The 20,748-nt window shown below is 37.1% G+C and overlaps 1 protein-coding gene across 1 annotated transcript in view; it reads left to right on the top strand.

Moving 5' to 3' along the window:
- The window catches only part of RFWD2 (ring finger and WD repeat domain 2, E3 ubiquitin protein ligase), a 273,178-nt gene that overhangs the window by 111,375 nt on the left and 141,055 nt on the right, over window positions 1-20,748 (top strand). The window contains exons 10-11 of the mRNA XM_006887764.1: window positions 7,627-7,741; window positions 8,949-9,084. Coding sequence (XP_006887826.1) covers window positions 7,627-7,741; window positions 8,949-9,084 — 251 coding nt within the window. The remainder of the gene's footprint in view (window positions 1-7,626; window positions 7,742-8,948; window positions 9,085-20,748) is intronic.

Below are 20,748 nucleotides of genomic sequence, written 5' to 3'. Positions count from 1 at the left end.
ATCTCATTGAAGAATGAAATTGGTATTTGTATTGGGATTGCATTGAACGTGTATATTGTCTTTGGTAGTATTGCCATTTTCACAACATTAAGCCTTCCTATCCATGAGCAGGGAATATTCTTCCACTTCTCTGGGCTTTTTTTTTGTTTCTTGTAGCAATGTTTTGTAATTTTCTTTGAATAGATCTTTTGTGCTTCTAGTTATATTTACTCCCAAATATTTAATCTTGTGATTAGCTATTGTGAGGGGTAAGAACTCAGCAATTTTATGTGTAGTAAAAGAATTACATGTTCTGACAGACTGAGAAGGGTAGACTGAAGATTCCACCACTTCATTCCTCCTACCAAGCTTGTTCTTTTGGCCTAGTAGAGAGAGTTTCACTGCCAACCCAAATGCAGACAATTCGAATCCACTAGCTACCTTGATGAGAAAGATGAGCGATCTTTTCCAGTGTGACTTAGCCTCTGAAAGCCTGCTGGAGGGTCAGTTATAAGTCAGTTCCAACTCGACAGCACATACCAACAACAGCAATAATGTATTAAAAGATCTTTTAAAAGGTGATTTGCATTAAGTCATCATTTATCCAAAAACTCCGGTGGCTTTTCAAAGGAAATTAATTGCAAGAAGAAATTTCTCATCTTTTTAGCCTCAAAGCAGCTGGTGGACCTGAACCACATGCCTTTGAAATTGCAGCTCAGCTTCTTGCCTTTAGGCTACCATAGTTCCCTAACAGATGATTTACCTTAAGTCATCATTTATATAAATAGTGTACTTTGTTTTTTTGGTGGGTGTGTACATTGAAAACATAAGCCAGCTAGTTTTTATGGTCATCTTTCCCAACCCCCTACTTCTCTGTTATTATAGCAAGTTCATATATTGATTTTTGTCTATTTTTTAACATGACAACACTAGTTTAATATTTTTATGGATATTTCAGACGTTTTAGTCTTTTAAACAAAAGATACCTGAAGAACTTGAGAGAGAAACCTTTTGGAAACTGACTTGTGCCATTTAGTTTCCTTATCGACAAAAGCAGTTGCACAGAAAATGAGCATCAGTTAGGGATGCACTTCCTTGATATTAAAGTGAAGCAAAAAGGTCATCATTCAAAGTTTGTAAAAGCACATAAGACTACTGTGGTGTGGAAAATTACCAGATGCCTTCCTATCCTGGCTAATAGGATTATGCTTCTTTACCTTATCCTTACTGTAGCTTTTACCCTTCTGGATAAGATAAGATCTATTCATATACAGGTTACAGACTTATCTGCATTTCCTCACAGTGTCCAAATCTTGAGATAAGTGCCATTTACTCCATTTTTCCAAATTACTTCACATGAACCTAAATCTTCATAATCTATTTTTAACACACTTACTAAAAAAAGTTCCAGATCAGCTAAATAATGGTGAAAAACAATAGAATTCTAGAAATTAAGATACTTACATGCTAGAAAGTACCATAAACAAAATTTAAATGTACAGTGGGAAAGGGGTCACAAACATGATAGATAGATAGATGATTGAGTTGGTTCAAATTGTAAAACACTTTTCATAACTTTTAAGGAAAATAGATTTCACCCAAAGAGGTAGAAAATGAGCAAAGTGCATGGTAAAAATGAAATAAAAGAAAATTCAAACTTTTAGCATACAAATTAATGTTTTCCTAGTTATGAAAGTATATGTAAAATGTTATAACTCTACCTGAATTTATTGCTGTTGATTCAGAACCGATTGATAGCTGGTCCTCCCATGAGTTTTCACAAGCTATAAATTGCGTGGGAGGAGATTGCCTGTATTTCTCAGAGCAGCTGGTGAGTTTGAACCCCCTACCCCTTTTGGTTGGCAGCACAGTTCCTTACCCACCAACAGTATTTACTCCTTGTTGTTGTTGTTGTTAAGTGCCTTGAGTCATAGACAACTCATAGTGAAAGCCCTGAACAGTATTCTATAACTATCATAGTTTCTCTAAGTTCATAGAGTTTCTGGAACAAGCTATTTCAGAAGTGGATGCCACTCCTGCTTCCAAGCTTGTTTTAATCTGGGAGCTCCACCAAACACTGCCCACCATATTTGACACTGATCACAGTGTTTAGCATCACAACAACCATGAGTTTATCTCCCTGTGTAAAGCAAATTGACAGACCAATGCTATATCACTTAGAAGAATGTTTGAGGCCAAGTCCAGTCAGCTCACACCAGTTGTGAACAAATCGAAAACACACCGTTGTCGAATCCAGCTATTCCATACATCTTTCCAAACTGGATTATTCAATGATATTTTCCAATAAGAATAAAGTCTTGAGAATGTGGGATGGGGCAGATTAGAGGGGGAGAAAATTGGTACTTTCAGAAAGCCAACGTGGTAGTGTTATATCACAAATTTTAAAAGAATTGGTTTTGATAGTTACATAGGGATTTATCCTAAGGAATGATTAAAAGTGCTTTGATACTATGTAAAGATTATGTAAAGATTATTTTTTTTACAGATTATTTACTATAATTATTTTTACAGTTGTGTGTGTCAAATTGAAACTTCCCCATAGCTGACCCTTCAGTGGGTTTTCATAGCCTATAAATTGCATAGGAGGAGATTGCCCATCCTTCTCCCACGGAGTAGCTCGTGGATTCAGACTGTGTTGCTTTGGGATTGCAGTGCAGTTCTTACCAGTAGGCCACCAGAGAAAAGGATATACAAATATAATGGAAATTGTGCTGGAGATACAGGATAGTTTCTTTTACATCTGTTATATCATTGTTTTCTGAATGAAATTTAATTGAAAAAAAATCTAATTACATAATTAAAGTAAAGCTAGGAAATATAGAAACGTTATTTACAGCTACTTATGTTTCTAGATTCTTAATTTGCTTGTTAATCGTGCTTTAAAATTTTTACATACCTTAGGGGAACTCTCACAGTCTAGTCTCTAGGAAGTTGTTCTACTGCTTTGAAGGCTATGCTCCTCTGGTGTTTGAATCCACCTGTGACTCTGAGAAAGAAGGATGTGCGGTCTCCTCCTGTTCCTTTCACAGCTTCCCAAGAGACCTCTTTTGGCAGTCCATGGGATATTCAGTACTCTTCTTCAACATGGCAACTCAAAGACATAAATTCTGATGTCATCCTTATACATTGTCCAAGTCTCTGCTGCATAGCAGATGACTGAGAAGACAGTGACCTGAATCAGGTTCACCTTAGTCTTCAATCTGAGATCATTGCTCTTTAGCATTTTGGAGAAGTTCCTGACAAGCAGACTTCCCCAGTGCAATATGTCTCCTGATTTCCTAACTGCTAGTACCAAGGGTGTTGATTGTTGATCCAAGCAAGATTAAATAATCATAAAAAACATATGTCTTGGAAAAGTACAGCCAGAGTGGGCCTTAAAAGCAAAGATGGTGAAGCTTCGTCTTTCATTCTTTGCCCATATAGCTAAGTGAGGCATATCTTAGAAAAGGGATTTCATGCTTGGAAAGATGGAAGATTGGTGAAGGAGAGAAGAGACTCAATGAGATGGATTGACACGGTGACTTCAGCAATGGGCTTTAGTATCTCAGAGATGATGAGGATGGCACAGGATAGGGCAGGGTTCAGGTTGGCTGTTCATAGGATTGTCATGAGTTCTACCTGATGACACTTAACAAGAATCCTCCAGAGGGTCAGCTATGAGATGATTCATTCCATCTTGACAATGAGTCCTAGTTTTCTTTGTAGTGCAATTAGCCAGAAGAGGAAATTAATATTGCTATTTTTTTTTTTTTATCAAACTGAGAAAATGCCCTTAAACTTAAGTTTAAAGAAAAAAAAAAACCCACATGTGTACATATAACAAAAGAAAAACATTTCCTTCCTGGTTGAAGACTGAGTTGAGAATTACATGGTACATTCAGGTATCAGGTCTCTTTTTTCTTAAACTAGTGTATTCCCTTAGTTTTTACTTTTTCATACTGACCTTTTTTGAAAAGCTTAATTTTTTAAAAATTTTATTTTATAGATGTTCTTCAGCATGAAAATTTTTGTTTTGTTTTGTTCTGTTTTAATAACTAGACTGAGGTAATTTGTTTTTGTCAGGAATACTAGAGAAGTCAGATTGTGCCATTGTTTGTAATGTCTTGAGGCACTTGATGGCTGTCTCCATACTGATGAGGCTAACTTTGATCATTTGATTAAGGTGGTGCTTGCCACATTTCTACACTATAAAGTTACTTTTGAAGATTTATTAATGAAGTCTTATTTGAAATAATTGGTAATATGATGGTTTTTTAGTATGGGTTTTCCTAAATACTCTTTTGTTCCAAATATATTAGTTTTTATTCTACTCTAGAGATTTCTTTACTGCTTTGTAAAGATATAAAAAGAAAACACCAAGTTTCCCTTTCCTCTATCCTCCGAAAGTTTGTGCCAATTTGCATTTGCTCCAACAATATGAATGTATCTATTTCTCCCTACATCTTTTCTATTAGAATGGGTTGCCATTCATTGTCCAGTCTGTTAGGTGAGAAATAGTTTTGCATTTCTCTGTTGAATGAAGTTGAACATCTTTCCCATATAATTACTACTATTTTAATACACTTTTATTATTTGTACATGGCCCTTCCCCCCTTAACAAACCTAAGCCCAGAACCAGAACTTTGTATAACTATATTATTTCTACAATATTTTATATTAATGATGTAGAAAGAATAAAGCTGTCACCTTATAAAGGTCCATTTCTTGAAGGTTCATGACTCAAAATGAATACAAACAACTGTAAACATCCATTATTATCTGAAATTTGGACTGTACAGAGTCTGAACCTAGGAGAACTGGATATTATCAGAAATGAAATGAAAAACATAAAGATAGACATCTTGTTAAGTACTGTCGAGTTGAGTACAAGCCATAGTGACCTGTGAACAACACATCTGAACCCAGTCCTATCTTGTGCCATCCTCACCTCCTGACACACTAAAGCTCATTACAGCAGTTACCATATCACTCCACTTGGTTGAAGGTCTTCCTTTCCTTTGCCAACTCTCCAACTTTTCAAGCATGAAGCTACACTGGAAATTTTGGTGATAAACAAGTTTCTAAGAATTAACGGAGTAACTATTGCGCTATTTCAGCAAATCAATGCAGTACTTCCTCATCTATGCCAAGAAGTTTGAAATTCCTGGCCAGCCAACCAGAATGGATCCATATTTTTGCCCATTCCAAGGAAAGATTACCCAAAAGACTTGCAAATTACCGAATAACATAATCAAATACAGTAATATGTGACTGAAAATAATGCAAAAATAGTTGGAGCAGTCATCCTCAGGAAACTGCCAGAAGTTCAAGCTAGACTCATAAGACAACATGGAAAGAGGGATATTATTGTGAATATTATGATGTTTACCTCTGTTTTATTGATTGTGAAAAAGCAGTAAGCTGTGTGGACCATAAGATATTATTGTCTTCACAGAAGCAGACTACCAGGACATTTCTCTGTGGCACTTCTTCACGTCTTTTATCTAAAATGGCGTAGTGGTAGCATGTAGCCTGTGCTCATCCTCCCGTATACTCTGGCTGCCAGCCTTTAGACTAGCAGCCATTGGCATATCAGTTTCATCTTCCAAGGACTGCCTAGATTAATCCTTTTCCTTGTCCTGTGTATTTTGTTTGCCATCATTTTACTGTATTCAGCTTCTTAGTTTATTTCTTGTGTCTTTTGAAATTATGTTCTTATGCATCAAGTAATACTTTCGGAATATGATTCTTACCTGACATGTAGTTTCATTGCAGGGTCAGTATGCAGTGTTTGATTCACCTAGACCAAAATATTTCTTAATTAATGCATTTGACATTGCATTCTTTGTGAACTTGAGTATTGTGAACTTGAGTAACTTCATTAGCATCTCTGTATGTCTTTATATGCCAGAAGCATAGTAGATGAAAACTGAAAAGTAAGTTGTCCTGATCTTTGAATTATAAAAATATAATACCGTTGTTACATATCGAGTCACAACTGACTTGTAGCTGACCCTCCAGTGAGTTTTCAGAGGTAGTAAATTGTCGAAGAGGAGATTGTCCATCTTTCTCTCACTAGCACTTGGTGGATTTGAACCGTATGTGTTTGATTTGGCTGCCTAGTTGCCTAACACTAGACCACTGAAGCTCCCTGAGTAATAAATATCTAGGATCTTTAACTTTTTCTTTTTTGAATGATTTATAAATAAGTAAGGAACTGGTCAGGGACCCCTCCAGATTGCTGAAGAGCAAAGTTGTAACTCTAGACACTAAGATGCACACCTGATCCAGACCATTGTCTTTATAATGACATGCTATGCATTGGAGACCTGGACAGTAATAAGGATGACAGAAGAAGAGTCAATGCTTTTGATTGGTGATACAGGAGAAGAGTACTGAACATCCCATGGACTGCCAAGAGAACAAACAGGTCTGTCCTGGAGAGGGTGAAAGCAAGTTGCTCTCTGGAGGCAAGGATTTTGAAGCTCCTTCTCACATACTTTGAACATGTGGCTTTGAGGGATCAGTTCTTACAGAAGGACATCGTGCTTGGAAGGGTGGAGGAAGAACACAGGAGAAGACGACCCTGGATGAGATGGATTGACAAAGTGGGGTAATGGGAGAACGTGTATTAGAGACCTATTGGTTCAAGATAGGACAGAGTTCAGAACTTTTGTGCATATGGTCACTGTCAGGGAGCTCTCATGGCCTAGTGGTGAGAAACTGCTCTGCCATCCTAAAGTCACTCTATTCAAATCCACCAGCTGCTCCATGGGAGAAAGATGAGCCGTCTCCTTCTGTGTGATTTACTGCCTCTGAAAACCCACTGGAGGGTCAGCTATGGGTCAGTTCTGACTTGACGGTACTCAACATCAGCAGCAAAGCAACCTGTCAGGCAAAATTCAGTTTTTACTAGATTGTGAGGATGACTTAGGCTAGGATAAGGTTCAGTGCTGTTGTTCATAGGGTTACTAGTTGTTTTAGTTATCTAACAACAACTAACATACAGGCTGATGGATGATTCATACTCACCCATCAGCAGCATGGAAGACAAGCTTGTTGATCTGGTTCCATAAAGATTATACCAAGAAAGCCCTGTGAAAGAGTTTTACTCTTAAGAATCTTGAGTGTTCTCATGAGTTAGAATTGATTTTTCATGATTGAATGTCCAGACATTTCATGTTTGTTTCTTTGTATATACAGATTTGCTTATGTGTCTGTTTATTCTGTTTATAACGAATGTGCAAAATACAGTGGCTCCTAAAGAAAATAAATCTATGTTAACATAGTTTTTGTCATCAAGCTCTGTCCTTATAGTTCAGAGGATACAGAACTGCATTATTTAGGGTGATGAATAAAGTAACTAGGGGTTTTTTGTTTATAATTATTTTCTAATAATTTCTGGGTATTATGAATTTAAAAATTCTAATTTTAATAAAAACTTTTTAAAGTAAACATATTCTACTTTTATTTTAACTTAAAAAATGAGAAAGATAGCTAAAAACTATCCTCTTTTTCAAAGCTGTTAGAATCATTTTAATGTGATGGATTTTTAAGGCTAACCTTGCAAACATTTGGGTACTTTTCTTAGAAGAGAATGATTTGTTCTAGTTTAAAAGTATCTGTATTTTCTTGTTATCACTTTAGACAAAGAAACAGCCTTGGTATAACAGCACATTAGCATCAAGACGAAAACGACTCACTGCTCATTTTGAAGACTTAGAGCAATGCTATTTTTCTACAAGGATGTCTCGTATCTCAGGTATATATTTCTCTAAAATATTTCAGATATATTTCTTGGCTTTTATTCTGTACTCAATCCTATTAACAAAGTAATTACTGTCATTCTCTAGTATCCTTGGGAAATTTGGGGCTCCAAGACCCCCGTGTGTGCCAAAATGATAAATGTTCACATCCTTTGTATAAAATGGCATAGTATTCAAAACAACTGTGAGATATCATTTCTCCCCAGTAAGAAAAGCAAAATTTGACAGAACAGCAAGCAGCAAAGGCTGGTGAGATTGCAGAGAAACTGGAACCTTTACTCACCTTTTTTGGTGGAAGTATAAAATGGTGCAACCACTGTGGAAGGCAGTATGGTGCTCTCTCAAAAAGTTGCAAATAGAAATACCATTTGACCCAGCAGTTCCACTACTGGGAATATATCCTAAAGAAACTGTAACTGCCACCCAAGTAGATATATGCACACCCATGCTTCTTGTGGTTTTATTCACAATAGCAAAGAGTTGGAAGCAACCCAAGTGCCCATCAACACACAAATGGTAGAGAAGTTGTGGTACATTCAAACAATAGAATACTATGCTGCATTGTAAAACAAGGAACTCAAGAAATACTATACAAAATGGGTGACCCTGGAGGACATTATGCTGAGTGAAATATCTCAGTCACAAAAAGACAAATACAGCAAAAAGCCACTGTTATAAAACAGGACTGACATGAGGGCTCTACTCCTCTCCCCCTTACTCTCTCCCCTCTCCTTCCCCTCTGACTTTTCCCTCTCCTACTTTTCCCTCTCCCACTTTACCATCTCCCTCCCTCTCTCCCCTCTTTCTTTTCCCTCTCTCCCCTCTTCAATGGAATGAGCGAATTCTTTGTTCAGTATATATATTCGCTTCTCTCTCTCTCTCTCCCTCTTTCTTCTTCATGTAGAACTTTTATTTAAATGTTTCATTTAATAATACATTACCAATGGAACTCTCTTTTTTTTTTCTTCCCAAGAAATTTTTTATTAAAATGCATAGGAAACACAGTTTTAATTGATGTGGAGTCACTGTAATAGCATTATCTTTCAAAGAAACAGTAAGATAGAAAGTTGAAAGAGCAGTTGAGGAATTTATTAATACTCTTCTCTAGATACTTTTTGAAGATTTTTTAAAAAATTATATTTGTTCCTACTGTTCTTTGTAGTTGACACTTTTATTTCAGTGTATTTTGTTTTTTACATGCAGATGATAGTCGAACTGCGAGTCAGTTGGATGAATTTCAGGAATGTTTGTCCAAATTTACGCGATATAACTCAGTACGACCTTTGGCCACATTGTCGTATGCTAGTGATCTCTATAATGGTTCCAGCATTGTCTCTAGGTAAGTATGAAGCAAAACTTGTTGTTTCTTTTATGAGAAGATCCACAATCTACTTAATTTTAAGAAGCATTTTAGTTAAGAGCCAAAGTTATAAAAGTCAGCTTTCCTACCAGTTGTTAGTTAAGCCAAATTTCTGAACCTTTTTCATCCTAAATTTCTTCTCCTCTAAAATAGAATAATTTGTCTGATTAGATTACAGATTGTTTTACTGTGATTTCTTCATCCTGTCTGAGTTATAAGGTAGTGCTATCTTTTTTTAAAAATAATGCTCTTCTTAATAAGAACCCGTTCCTCTTGTCAAACTGTAGAGAAGTGATACTGCTTTTAAAAAAAACTCCAGAACTTCTGAACCTGGAGTTTTCTTTGAGGGAAGATTATTAACAAATTTTAAATGTAAGCAGTATTGGGCTATGCAGGTTAGCCATTTCTTCTAGATTGAGCATTGTCAAGATTTGTATCTGTCCATGTCATCTGTTGTTGTTATGTGCTGTTGAGTCGCTTGTGGCTCATATTGACCCTATGCACAACAACCCTGAAACCTGCTCTATCCTAAGCCAACTTTACTGTCTCTGACACACCTACCCTCCTTATCCCAGTCACTGTATCAATCCATGTCATTGATGGTCTCTCTCACCTTCTCTGGCCCTCCACCCTCTTAAGCCTAATGTTCCTCTCCAGTACCAGTCCCTCCTTGCACCATGCCTAAAGGTTGTTAAGTTTATTGGGGTGAAGATGGCCAATTCCTTTATTTATAGTTTTAGACTCTGTATTGATGTCTCCTTCCTTATTACTGACAGTAGAATTTTTTTTCACCCCTTAATAGTTTGCATGGATATTTATCAATTTTTTTATTAGTCTCAAAGATTCATATTTTAGAGCCATTTATTTTTGTGTTATCTGCTGTCCATGTCATTGATAACTGCTCTCCACTTTGGTTGTTTTGTTTTGGGTTGTTTGGTGTGTTTTTTTGTGAGAAAAAAAAAAAAAAATTTGTTTTTAGAATTAACCAGCTGGACTCGGTTTAGATGATCCCAATTTTGTTGGCGACATCCAGTGTCATAGTCAGAGCAAGTCAAACATAGGCCTTCTTCTCTCCATCAGGCCTAATCAAAGTGTTGACCTTAGCCACATCAGTGTCATAGACCTTCTTTACAGCTTGTTTAATTTGGTGCTTGTTAGCCTTAACATCTACAGTGTTCTTCTATTTCTGTCTTCTTAATGTGTGATCGGCTCCACAGTCAACACTCTTGGCACCAGCCGCCAAGAAATCAAAAAATGTATTGTGATGGGAAAGTCTGCTGTTAGGGACCTCTCTAAAGTACTCAAGAGCAGCGGTGTCTCTTTAGAGACGAAGGTGCGCCTGATACAGGCCATGGTCTTTGCAATCACTTGTTATGCATCAGAGAGCTGAACAATGACTAGGGAGGACAGAAGGAGAATTGACGCCTTTGAGCTCTGGTGCTGGAGAAGAGTATTGAATGCACCATGGACTGCTAAGAAAACTCCAGGCTACTTCCTTGGAGGCAAAGATTCTGGGGCTTCATCTGACATACTTTGGACATGTTGCAAGGAGAGACAGGTGAGGGACATCATGCTGGGTAGAGTAGAGGGACAGTGCAGGAGGGGAAGACCCTCTATGAGGTGGATTGATTCAGTGACTGGGGTAATCGGGATGGGTGTGTCAGAGGCAGTGCAATTGGCACAGGATAGAGCAGGGTTTAGGGCTGTTGTACATAGGGTCGCTATGAGTCACAAACAACTCGACGGCACATAACAACAACAACAACAACAATGTGTGATCTTCTATCTTGATGGCTGACTCATTGGTCGGGGGAATTTGATGATGGCATAGTGGTCAAGCTTGTTTCTCCTGGGGACACTTTTCTGGGGGTATTTGGGCTGCCTTCGGAGTCTCAGCGTTTTAGGCCTCCGGAAGGTGGGTAATGTGCGGATCTTTTTTTGGGGGGTGGCTGTGAATGCCCTTCAGGACTGCCTTCTTGGCCTTTATTGCCTTTGCTTTGGCTTCAGTTTTGAGAGGGGCAGGGGCTTCCTTCTTCGCTTTCGGCACCATCTTCCTGCAGCTTTGGTATTTTTTATGTTCAGCTTTCCTTGGGCTTAATTTGCTTTTTTCCCTGGTTTATATAAGTATAAATTGTGAGGTGTTGTTTTTTGTTTTTTTTTAATTTAGTACATATTTTCTTTGCTGCTATAGATATTTTTGTACTATAAATTTCTCTTTAAGAATTGTTGGCTGTATCCTACATATTTTGATTTACTATGTCCAGTTAATTAAAATTACTTTGTAATTTTCATTTTGATTTATTCCTTGACTCATAGGTTTATTAACATGTTACTAGTTTTCAAATTCTAGAATTTTCAGATGTTTTTTATCACTTTTTTAGAAATATTTTTTCACCGTTGCACGTATTGTTCCCCTTCTCTGCCCCACCAGCAGACCTCACAGTGCTTCTTATTGTCGTACATAAATCTTACTGCTTTTAAATTTTAATCTTCTTTGTCATGTTGATAATGACTATTCTAAAATTTTTAAATTAAGATTAACAGAAATTTTTCAGTGCCATCAAATTGCTAGTCCATGTTCAAATTTCCTGGTATTAGCAAACCTAAAAAGGATGTTTTTACAGTAGATCAGGAATTTGGCAAATTTAAATTTACCTAATACCTTTGCATGTTCTTTATTTTCATATTTTAAAAATTTGTTTTTATTGATTGACTTGCTATCAAAGCAACCTTTTTGTTTATTCTAATTTGTCTCAACTCACTGATGAGCAAGATAAAAATTATACTTTAATATATTTTTCCATACATCAGTATGAGCCCATGCAGAAGAGTGAGTAAAATTGAAATACTCATTTAGCTTTATAATTTAAAGAAATTAATTGAACACCGACGTAAGATTAATTAATTATGTACTGTCAAGTTGGAATCAATCCATAGCTTACCTTCCAGTGGGTTTTCAGAGGCAGCAAATCACACAGGAGGATATTGCCCATTGTTCTCCCATGGGGCATCTGGTGGATTTTCACTGTGTGCCTTGCTGATTTGAGAGCACAGATCAGTGAAGCACATGATTATGGAAAGATAGGATAGGATAATTGGATTTAGAAGTGTCCATAATCTTATTTTGATGAATATATATAAATAATAAGAATAGCTATGAAACATTTTCATTTTGAGCAGGCTGATAATATGAATTTTCAAATGCTTAAAAAAATAACTGTAAAGTTTAGTAGTGATATTAACCATAAATGTTTACATGTACTGAGATTGACATGACTTTACTCATTGTCTAGAGCTCTTTTGTAGTGAGTTTCCCTGACCGTTATGAGTTTACCATGCTGTTTTCTTCTTTTAACACACTGCCGCAAATGATGGCAAAATGTGTTTCTAAGCACAGTCGTCAATTTAAAAGTGTGTGGCAGCATCTTAAAACATAAATAAAATACAATAAATGAAAAAAATTCTTAACATACTATAAAAGTAACAGCTTTAGTTGGAAAATCAGTGATTGATTACAAATACTTAGATAAGTCTCAAGAAAAAAGAGACATTTTGTTTCCTGATTCTTGAAAGTTGTTATGGTGGTTTGAGTGAAAGGTTAAAAAGCAATTTGTTTTTCCATGAAAACATTTGTATACTTTTGTTTTATAACATTAATTACAATACTCAAAATATAACAGCATTCTTCTAATTTTTTCTCTAATCCTTATTTCCATTAATCTTTCATTTCTGCCCCTCCTGCTCGCTAGACTTCATCCTTGAGCAGATGGTCCTCTTTTAACCTTCTATAATTGATTTTTCTAAAGAATGAGTGTTTTCATTGGTATAATTGTTTACTTTAATGATTTTCTTATTGAGCCATTAGTGTAAATTTTGTTCCAAATTTGAAGGGTGACTTAAGAACCATAGTCTCTGAAGTTCTGCCAGTCTCTATTAGACTATTCATCCTAGACTTACATTTTTATGTTTTTGGGTTTTTTTCCACATTTGCCTCAGTTTTATCTATGATTTTCAATTATGATATGTTTTAGAATGATGAGTGATTGCAGCGAGGGAATGTCTAGTTCTTCTGGTCTTAGGGTTGTAGAAATTTGGGTAGTTCATTAGTCCTTTAGACTCGTAAGGTTGGGTTTTTTGTTTGTTTGTTTTTTACTGGTTTATACAAAGTTCATATACATTTTTTTTTTCACACTGAATCTTTCCCGTTTGCTTCACCCAACCCTCCTTCTACCAGTTATATTGGGTGACCCTGTCGTTAACTGTCCTCCACCCATCCTCAGCCCTCTGTCCCCTGCCCCGATCCTCATATTCAGTCTACAATAGTGGTCTTATACAATGTTTGTCCTTATGAAACTGAGTTAATTCACTTAGCATAATGCTCTCCAGTCCCTCCCAGATTCGGTAGCAATTTACAAAATCGTTGCTACTGTCTGCTGCAAGTATTACATTGTGTAAATGTATCATAATTTCTCAATCCATTCGTTTGTGGTTGGACATTTGGACTAGTAGTTTTAGAGCATCTTTGCTCTTCCCTCTTTTTTGTTGCAGATGGGGAGAGACCAGTAGTTGCACCCCAGCTGGCTGCTCACACAAGTTTTTTCCCCTAAGACCCCAGATGCTATTCACTAAAGTAGGATGTAGAACATTGTTTTTGGATTATGTCCTTGATGTCTAAAGATCTTGATGTCTTTAGACTTTGGTCTGAAGGCCCCAGGACCACTAGCTTCAATGTATGTGGTTATGGTTAAGAAGTGTTTTCAACTTTGCTCCCTGTTGGCTCTTATAAAAAATCATTTAACTTGATTTAATGCTGGATTATATTGAGAAAGTTAGCTGTCAGGGACCTCTCCAAAGTACTGAAGAGCAACGATGTCATTCTGGAGACTAAAGTGCGCCTGATCAAGGCCATGGTCTTCTCAATTGCTTGCTCTGCATCAGAGAGCTGGACAATGACTAAAGATGATGGAGAATTGATGCCTTTGAGCTGTGGTGCTAGAGAAGAGTATTGAATATACTGTGGACTGGTAAGAGAGCAAACAGGTTGGTCCAAGAGAGAGTGAAACCAGGCTGCTTATTGGAGGCAAGGATTCTGAGGCTTCATCTGACATACTTTGGGCATGTTGCAAGGAGGGACCAGTTGTTGGAGAGGAACATTATGCTTGAAAGGGTGAAGGGAAGACACTCGATGAGATGGATTTACTCAGTGACAGGATTAATGGGGATAGGTGTGTCAGATATGGTGAGGTTGGCTCAGGATAGAGCAGGGTTCAGAGCTGTTGTACATAGGGTTGCTATGAGTCACAGGTGACTCAATAGTACGTAAAAACAGCAGCAGCAATACTGGATTAAAATTTAATGACATTAAACCTTGAATAGCCTCTTGGGTGAATTGAATCCACCTGTGGGTTTGAGAGAGAACCAATGGAGTATCAATTATGAGTTGGTTCTAACTACTTTTGGGCTATAAGATCAGATTACAAGATCTTGAAGGAAGCTCTATGCAGTAGTGCATCTGCTAATAGCAAATAGCTGCTAACTGAAAGGGCATTGGGTTGAACTCACCATTGCACATACTTTCTTCATAGTACAAAGGTGTAGTAGTAGTCTGCTTCCTTATAAAGTACAACCTTGGAACTCTATAGGATAATTTTGCTCTATTTTCCTTTACTGTCATCAATCAGAATCAATTTGATGACAGTGGGTATATTAAACTGTGAACATACTTAGACATTTTATCAGTATATTCCGCAGTCTGAGGTAGATTTTGTCCATTGAAAGACCTAATCTAGGCTTTAGTCATATTTAGTGTAATGAGAATGGTTAATTCCAGTAAAAATTTTTTTTTTTTCCCAGTAAAAATTTTTAAAGTAAATAATGGCACCTTTATTTGGTCTGCCTTGAATGCTAACATCCAGTCTCTTTAATTAAGTTGGATTAATCCTTCCAAAAGAAAAATTTCCCATTTTTCAAGTTTGTTAGGAAGGACAGATGAAGAGCATTAAGTAGTAAGAAAAGATAGTAGCCAAGAAATCAAGAATTTTGGAAAAATTTAACAGCTTTTATAAAATTTTGCTTTATTTAGTTTCATACTCTCATATATTGTTGTTGTTGTTATGTGCCATCGAGTCGCTTGCGACTCATAGCGACCCTATGTACAACAGCCCTAAACTCTGCTCTGTCCTGTGTCAATCGTACTGTCTCTGACACTCTCATCCTGATTATCCCAGCCTGCAGCCCTCGGACCAAGAAAAGCCTATCTACACACCAATTCTACAAGATGCATCACCTTTGCTCGGGAAACATTACAACTTAAGAGACATTGGTCCCAACATAAGGAACTACCAGCAGCTGATGTGTTTGTAATCACAGAAGCCAAGGAAGCTTCATATATAAGTTATTAGATGGAGGGCTGGTCAAAGGGAGATAGATGTGAAGGGAGGGGGTAGAAGTGGATGGGTATCCTGGTGGATGGTGTAGCAGGGAAATAAGTGGGTAAAGACGCGTGTGAGAAAGGTAGGGACAACACTGACACTAAAGTTAACTCCACAATAAGGGATATACCTTTAACTTGCTGGTCTGTCTGATACTTCTCTAAATCTTTACATTCACATTAAGACAGACTAGGAAGAAGGATTGACCATCTACTTCTGAAATAGCAGGCCTCTGAAAACCCTATGTACAAAAACCATATATATTATTGATAATAAATTCCTCTAGAAGACTCTTTCCCTCAAAATAAGAGATTTAATGAAGGTTTTCTTTTGGGAAAGGAATAAAGAAATGTTCATTGATGTTCCATTTGCTGCAGTATTTTGTGACATTGTAGAAGAAATATATCTTTTAAAATGTAAAATGTAGTGAAATATATTGGTCAGTAAAGTATTAAATTTTACTCAGAGACAAAACCCAACAAGAAAGTTCCTTTTGCAGTTTTTTTCTTTATTGACCATTTTGCATTCTGTAACATTAACCATGAGTCCACAAGGTGGCAGTATTTATTTACTTTGACAGTAACTCAGTATTAAGAAATAGATAATGTATATAAATTAGTAATATATATTAAAGTCCATTGTATTGCCAGGTTGTCCTGGTTGGAGAATAGCAAGCAGTGAAAAGGTTAGAAAACACTTAGAGCCCTCTTCTAACACATTTTGGCAATGCTACCCATACTTTACATTTTTCCTCAAATAAATTTCATACTCTCTAGGAAGAGAGTATCTTAAAAAGACATAATTCACATTTTAAACAATTGATAATAATTCCTATTTCTTTTTTTTTTAAAAATAATTCCTGTTTCTTTAAGTCCTTACTTGAATTTAGATATCTAGATTGCTACAGTTAAAATTGTGGTAGATTTCCATTTCTACACTAGAGACTATTTTTAACATTTTTATGTTTGCTTAGATTGTTAAATTAGAATTATGTTAGGCATAGTTGTCATGTGCTGTTGAATTGGAACTGACTCATAGCTGACCCTCTAGTGGGTTTTCAGTGGCAGTAAATTGCAGGGGAGGAGATTGTACATCACCTCTTGCAGAACAGCTGCTGGATTTGAGCTGCATGCCTTTGAGATTGCAATGCAGCTTCTTACCACTAGGCTACCAGAGCTTCCTCTATTGCTCAGGCATTAGTCATACCATTCAGAAGAGAATTGCTAGATTTTATGACATTCTTGATTCTATGGCTAACATTGAGAGCACACAGAACTTAAAAATCATTTTATAGGTGTTAGCTAAACTTATTTAACCTTTATATTAATCCTGTGGACTAAGATATTTCTACTAATCCCATTTTAAGGTGAGGAAACTCCAGTACCATTTTGTAATGTGGCTTGTAACAAGGTGAACACAGGCATTCTCCCTCTGGAGTTCTGCTTTTTCTTTTGGGATCTGTTGAAACCTTTTGGAAAGTTTTGGCAAGTGTTTTGGTTTTAAGAAATCAAGAATAATAGTGGAAATCTGAGTTCCTCACACTTTGTAATCCTTGCTACTGTGTTGTCTGTCTTGGTTGTATAATGAGCTGTATTTAAAACTAATGTGGATATTATTGTCAGGTGCCACTCTTTGCCAAATTAAACATGTTCTTAAAATAGCCATTAATAAGTATTGTTTTGCTAAACTTTAATGTGTAGTGGGAGCCAGTGCTTAACTAGATTGTAACTTGTAGTAAGTACTTTATTGTACAATGTTTGTAATTTTAAATTTTGTACTTGGCAATAGATATCCATATAATTACTGACTTTTTTAGAGATTAGATATGATTTTAAAGATTAGAGGCAAGGATTTTGAAGCTCTGTCCCACATACTTTAGGCATGTTGCCAGGAGGGACCAGGCTCTCCTGGGAGGACATGCTTGGAAGAGTGGAGAAACACCACAGGAGAGGAAGACCTTAAATGAAATGGATTGACACAGTGACTGGGGTAATGGGGGTAGGCTTGTTGGAGTCAGCGAGACTGGCTTAGGATAGGACAAGAGTTCAGAGCTATTATGCATAGGGTTGCTGTGAGTTGCAGGCAACTTGATGACATATAATAATGATGTACCTTTCTGTTTTTATTAGAATGTGTTTACATTCTTACTATTTAAAGGTTTTAGTTATATAGGGTGAAAAATCTTGTGTGTAGTAACTAGAGGAAATGATTACCTCTCAGGAATTTGTGCAAGGACCATATTTTAAAGCTGTGAGAGGTAAAACTGTAGTTAAGACTTGAAGGTTCATCAAGGCAGAGGTCTTAACGGACATATTGCCAGATATACCACTTGTCTGACATGTGGTATGTGTTTAGTGGTAAACACTTGTTGACTAAATGATACAAGGTAAGGAAGAGGTAGACACAAAGAGATTAAAGTTGTGCACTGCAGCCTTCAATATGTATTGAAGCTCAGTATTAAGAAAACAAAAGATTTTCAACACAGGGCCAATTGGCAGCATCTTTATGGATGGTGAAGAGATTGAGATTGTTAACAGTTTTAGTTTGGTCGGTTCCACAATAAACACTCTTGGTACCAGCAGCCAAGGAAACCAAGAGACGAATTGCATTGGGAAAGACAGCTTTCAGGGACTTCTCCAGAGTACTGAAGAGCAGTGATGTCAAGCTGGAGACTAAGGTGCGCCTGATCCAGGCCATGGTCCTTGCAGTTGCATGCTATGCTTCGGAAAGCTGGACAGTGACTAGGGATGATAAAGAATTGATGCCTTTGAGCTGTGGTGCTGGAGAAGAGTGTTGATATACCATGGACTGCTAGGAGAACAAACAGGTTTGTCCTAGAGAGGGTGAAGCCAGCCTGCTCCTTGGAGTCAAGGATTCTGAAGCTTCATCTGACATCCTTTGGACATGTTGCAAGGAGCAACTGGCTCTTGGAGAGAGTCATCATGTCTGGGAGGGTGGAGGGATAGCACAAGAGAGGAAGACCCTCCATGAGATGGATTGATACAGTGATTGGGGTAATGTCATTAGATGAGTCAGAGACAGTGAGGTTGGCACAGGATAGAGCAGGGTTTAGGTCTCTTGTACATAGGGTTGCTATGAGTTGCAACATCATAAGTTATTACATAAGTTATCCCCATTCTATAGGTCTTAACCTTTAAGTTTTCTGTTCTCTTCCCAATTCCTGTTACTCCTTCCCTGTTTATTTTCCTTTGGCCTTATTGCTGATACGTGTCATGGTTACATACTAAACCATAAACTCAAATGATCTTATACTTCATACCACAAAGTTAGTATTAACTACAGTTATATTTGGTTGCAGTAGTCCGGTAAAGTTTTGTCACAAATGTAAATGTAGAATGTGTACTCCAAAAGTTTCAAATTAGAATACTGGTTTTTTATTCATAGTCAAATTATTGCCTAGGGAAAAAAATACAGAGATTGTTAGCCTAATCACTCTCTTCAAATGATCAAGGTAGAAGAGGAGTTAGCGATTGTTTCTGTTTTGTTTCAAGGGCATAAAACTACAACTAAAGTTGCAACTTTTGCATTCCAGTCGCCCATTTTTATCAATGCATCTTGATTGCATGTTTGATCAACTTCTGACTGCAAAAGTTGGTAGAAATCTTCTATTTCTTCCTCTTTGGCTCTAGTTGTTGGTGCATATATTTGAATGATAGTGGTATTCACTGGACTTCCTTGTATGCATATGGATATTATCCTATCGCTCACCACATTGTATTTCAGGATGGATCTAGAAATGACTTTTTTAATTATGAAACCAACCCCATTTTTTTCTCACCTTTTCACCCCCAGCATAGTAAATCATATAAATCGTCTGATTCAAAATGTCCCATGCCAAGCCATCTCATTTCGCCTATACCTAGTATGTCGATATTTATGCGTTCCATTTCTTGCTTAACAATGTCCAATTTTCCTACATTCATGCTTCTCACGGTCCATGTTCCAATCACTAGTGTCTGCTTATAGCTGTTCCTTCTCTCTGTATTTCCATTTCTAAGATCTCAGTCTCAATTGCCATGTCTGCTAGTCCAAGCAATAGTCTAAGTGTGCTCTACTGTACATAGGGTTTTCGAAGGCCTGTCTTTTTGGAAGTGGATGGCCAATCCTTCTTCCTAGTCTGTCCCAATCTTTAAATATATATGTAATAGTATCTGACAGACAAGCATTCCACAGAAAAGAACCGATGAAAGACAATTGCCCAGTTATTAAAATGGCCAATAGATTCAATGTTACAGCCCACCGATGCTTTCTTACTCCACCACTATCTCTTCCTCCTTTTGCCTACTCCATTCAATACCCATCTCTCATTGACCAGCCCCTGATGTGATGGCCTAAGGCTCAAGCCTTCAGGATTTCTGAGATTCTGAGCATATCATGCTGCTGTGTATCTCTTATTGATAATAATGGGTGACTGGAATGCAAAAGTTCGGAACAGAGAAGAAGGTTCAGTAGCTGGAAAATACGGGCTCAGTGAGAGAAATGAGGCTGGAGATAGAATGATAGAGTTCTGTACATTCAGTGATATATTCATTGCAAATACCTTTTATAAGAAACATAAATGCAGGCTATACACATGGATCTCACCTGATGGTATGCATAGGAATCAAATTGTTTACATTTGTGGAAAGACTTGGTGGAGAAGCTCAATATCAGCAGTGAAAACCAGACTGGGTGCTGATTGTGGCACAGACCATCAACTACTCATATGCAAGTTCAAGCTGAAGTTGAGGAAAATTAAATCAAGTCCACGGGAACCAAAATTTGATCTTAAGTCTATCCAACTCGAATTTCAAAACCATCTCAGGAACAGGTTTGAGGCCTTGAGCACCAATGAGCATAGACCAAATGAGCTCTGGCAGGATATCAAGAAAATCGTACATGAAGAATGCAAAATGATAGTTACAAAGGCTAAAAAAGAAGAAAAGACCCAGATGGATGTCAGATGAGACTCTGAATATTGCATTAGAGCGCCGAGAACCAAAGCTAAAGGAAGAAACAAAGAAATCAAAGAGCTAAACAGAAAATTTCAAAAGGCAGCCTGGGACGATAAAGCAAGATACTATAATGAAATGTGCAGAGAGCTGCAGTCAGAAAATCAAAAGGGACGAACTCGCTCAGTGTTTCTTAAGCTGAAGGAGCTGAAAAACAAATTCAAGCCATGGGTGGCAATACTTAAGGATACTTTGGGTAG

Source organism: Elephantulus edwardii, unplaced genomic scaffold (genome assembly GCF_000299155.1).
Source record: "Elephantulus edwardii isolate Elephantulus edwardi_28Jun2011 unplaced genomic scaffold, EleEdw1.0 scaffold00061, whole genome shotgun sequence".
Classification (NCBI taxonomy): domain Eukaryota; kingdom Metazoa; phylum Chordata; class Mammalia; order Macroscelidea; family Macroscelididae; genus Elephantulus; species Elephantulus edwardii.
The sequence above is the reverse complement of the archived record's forward strand: the minus strand, read 5'-3'. Positions and strand labels throughout refer to the sequence as shown.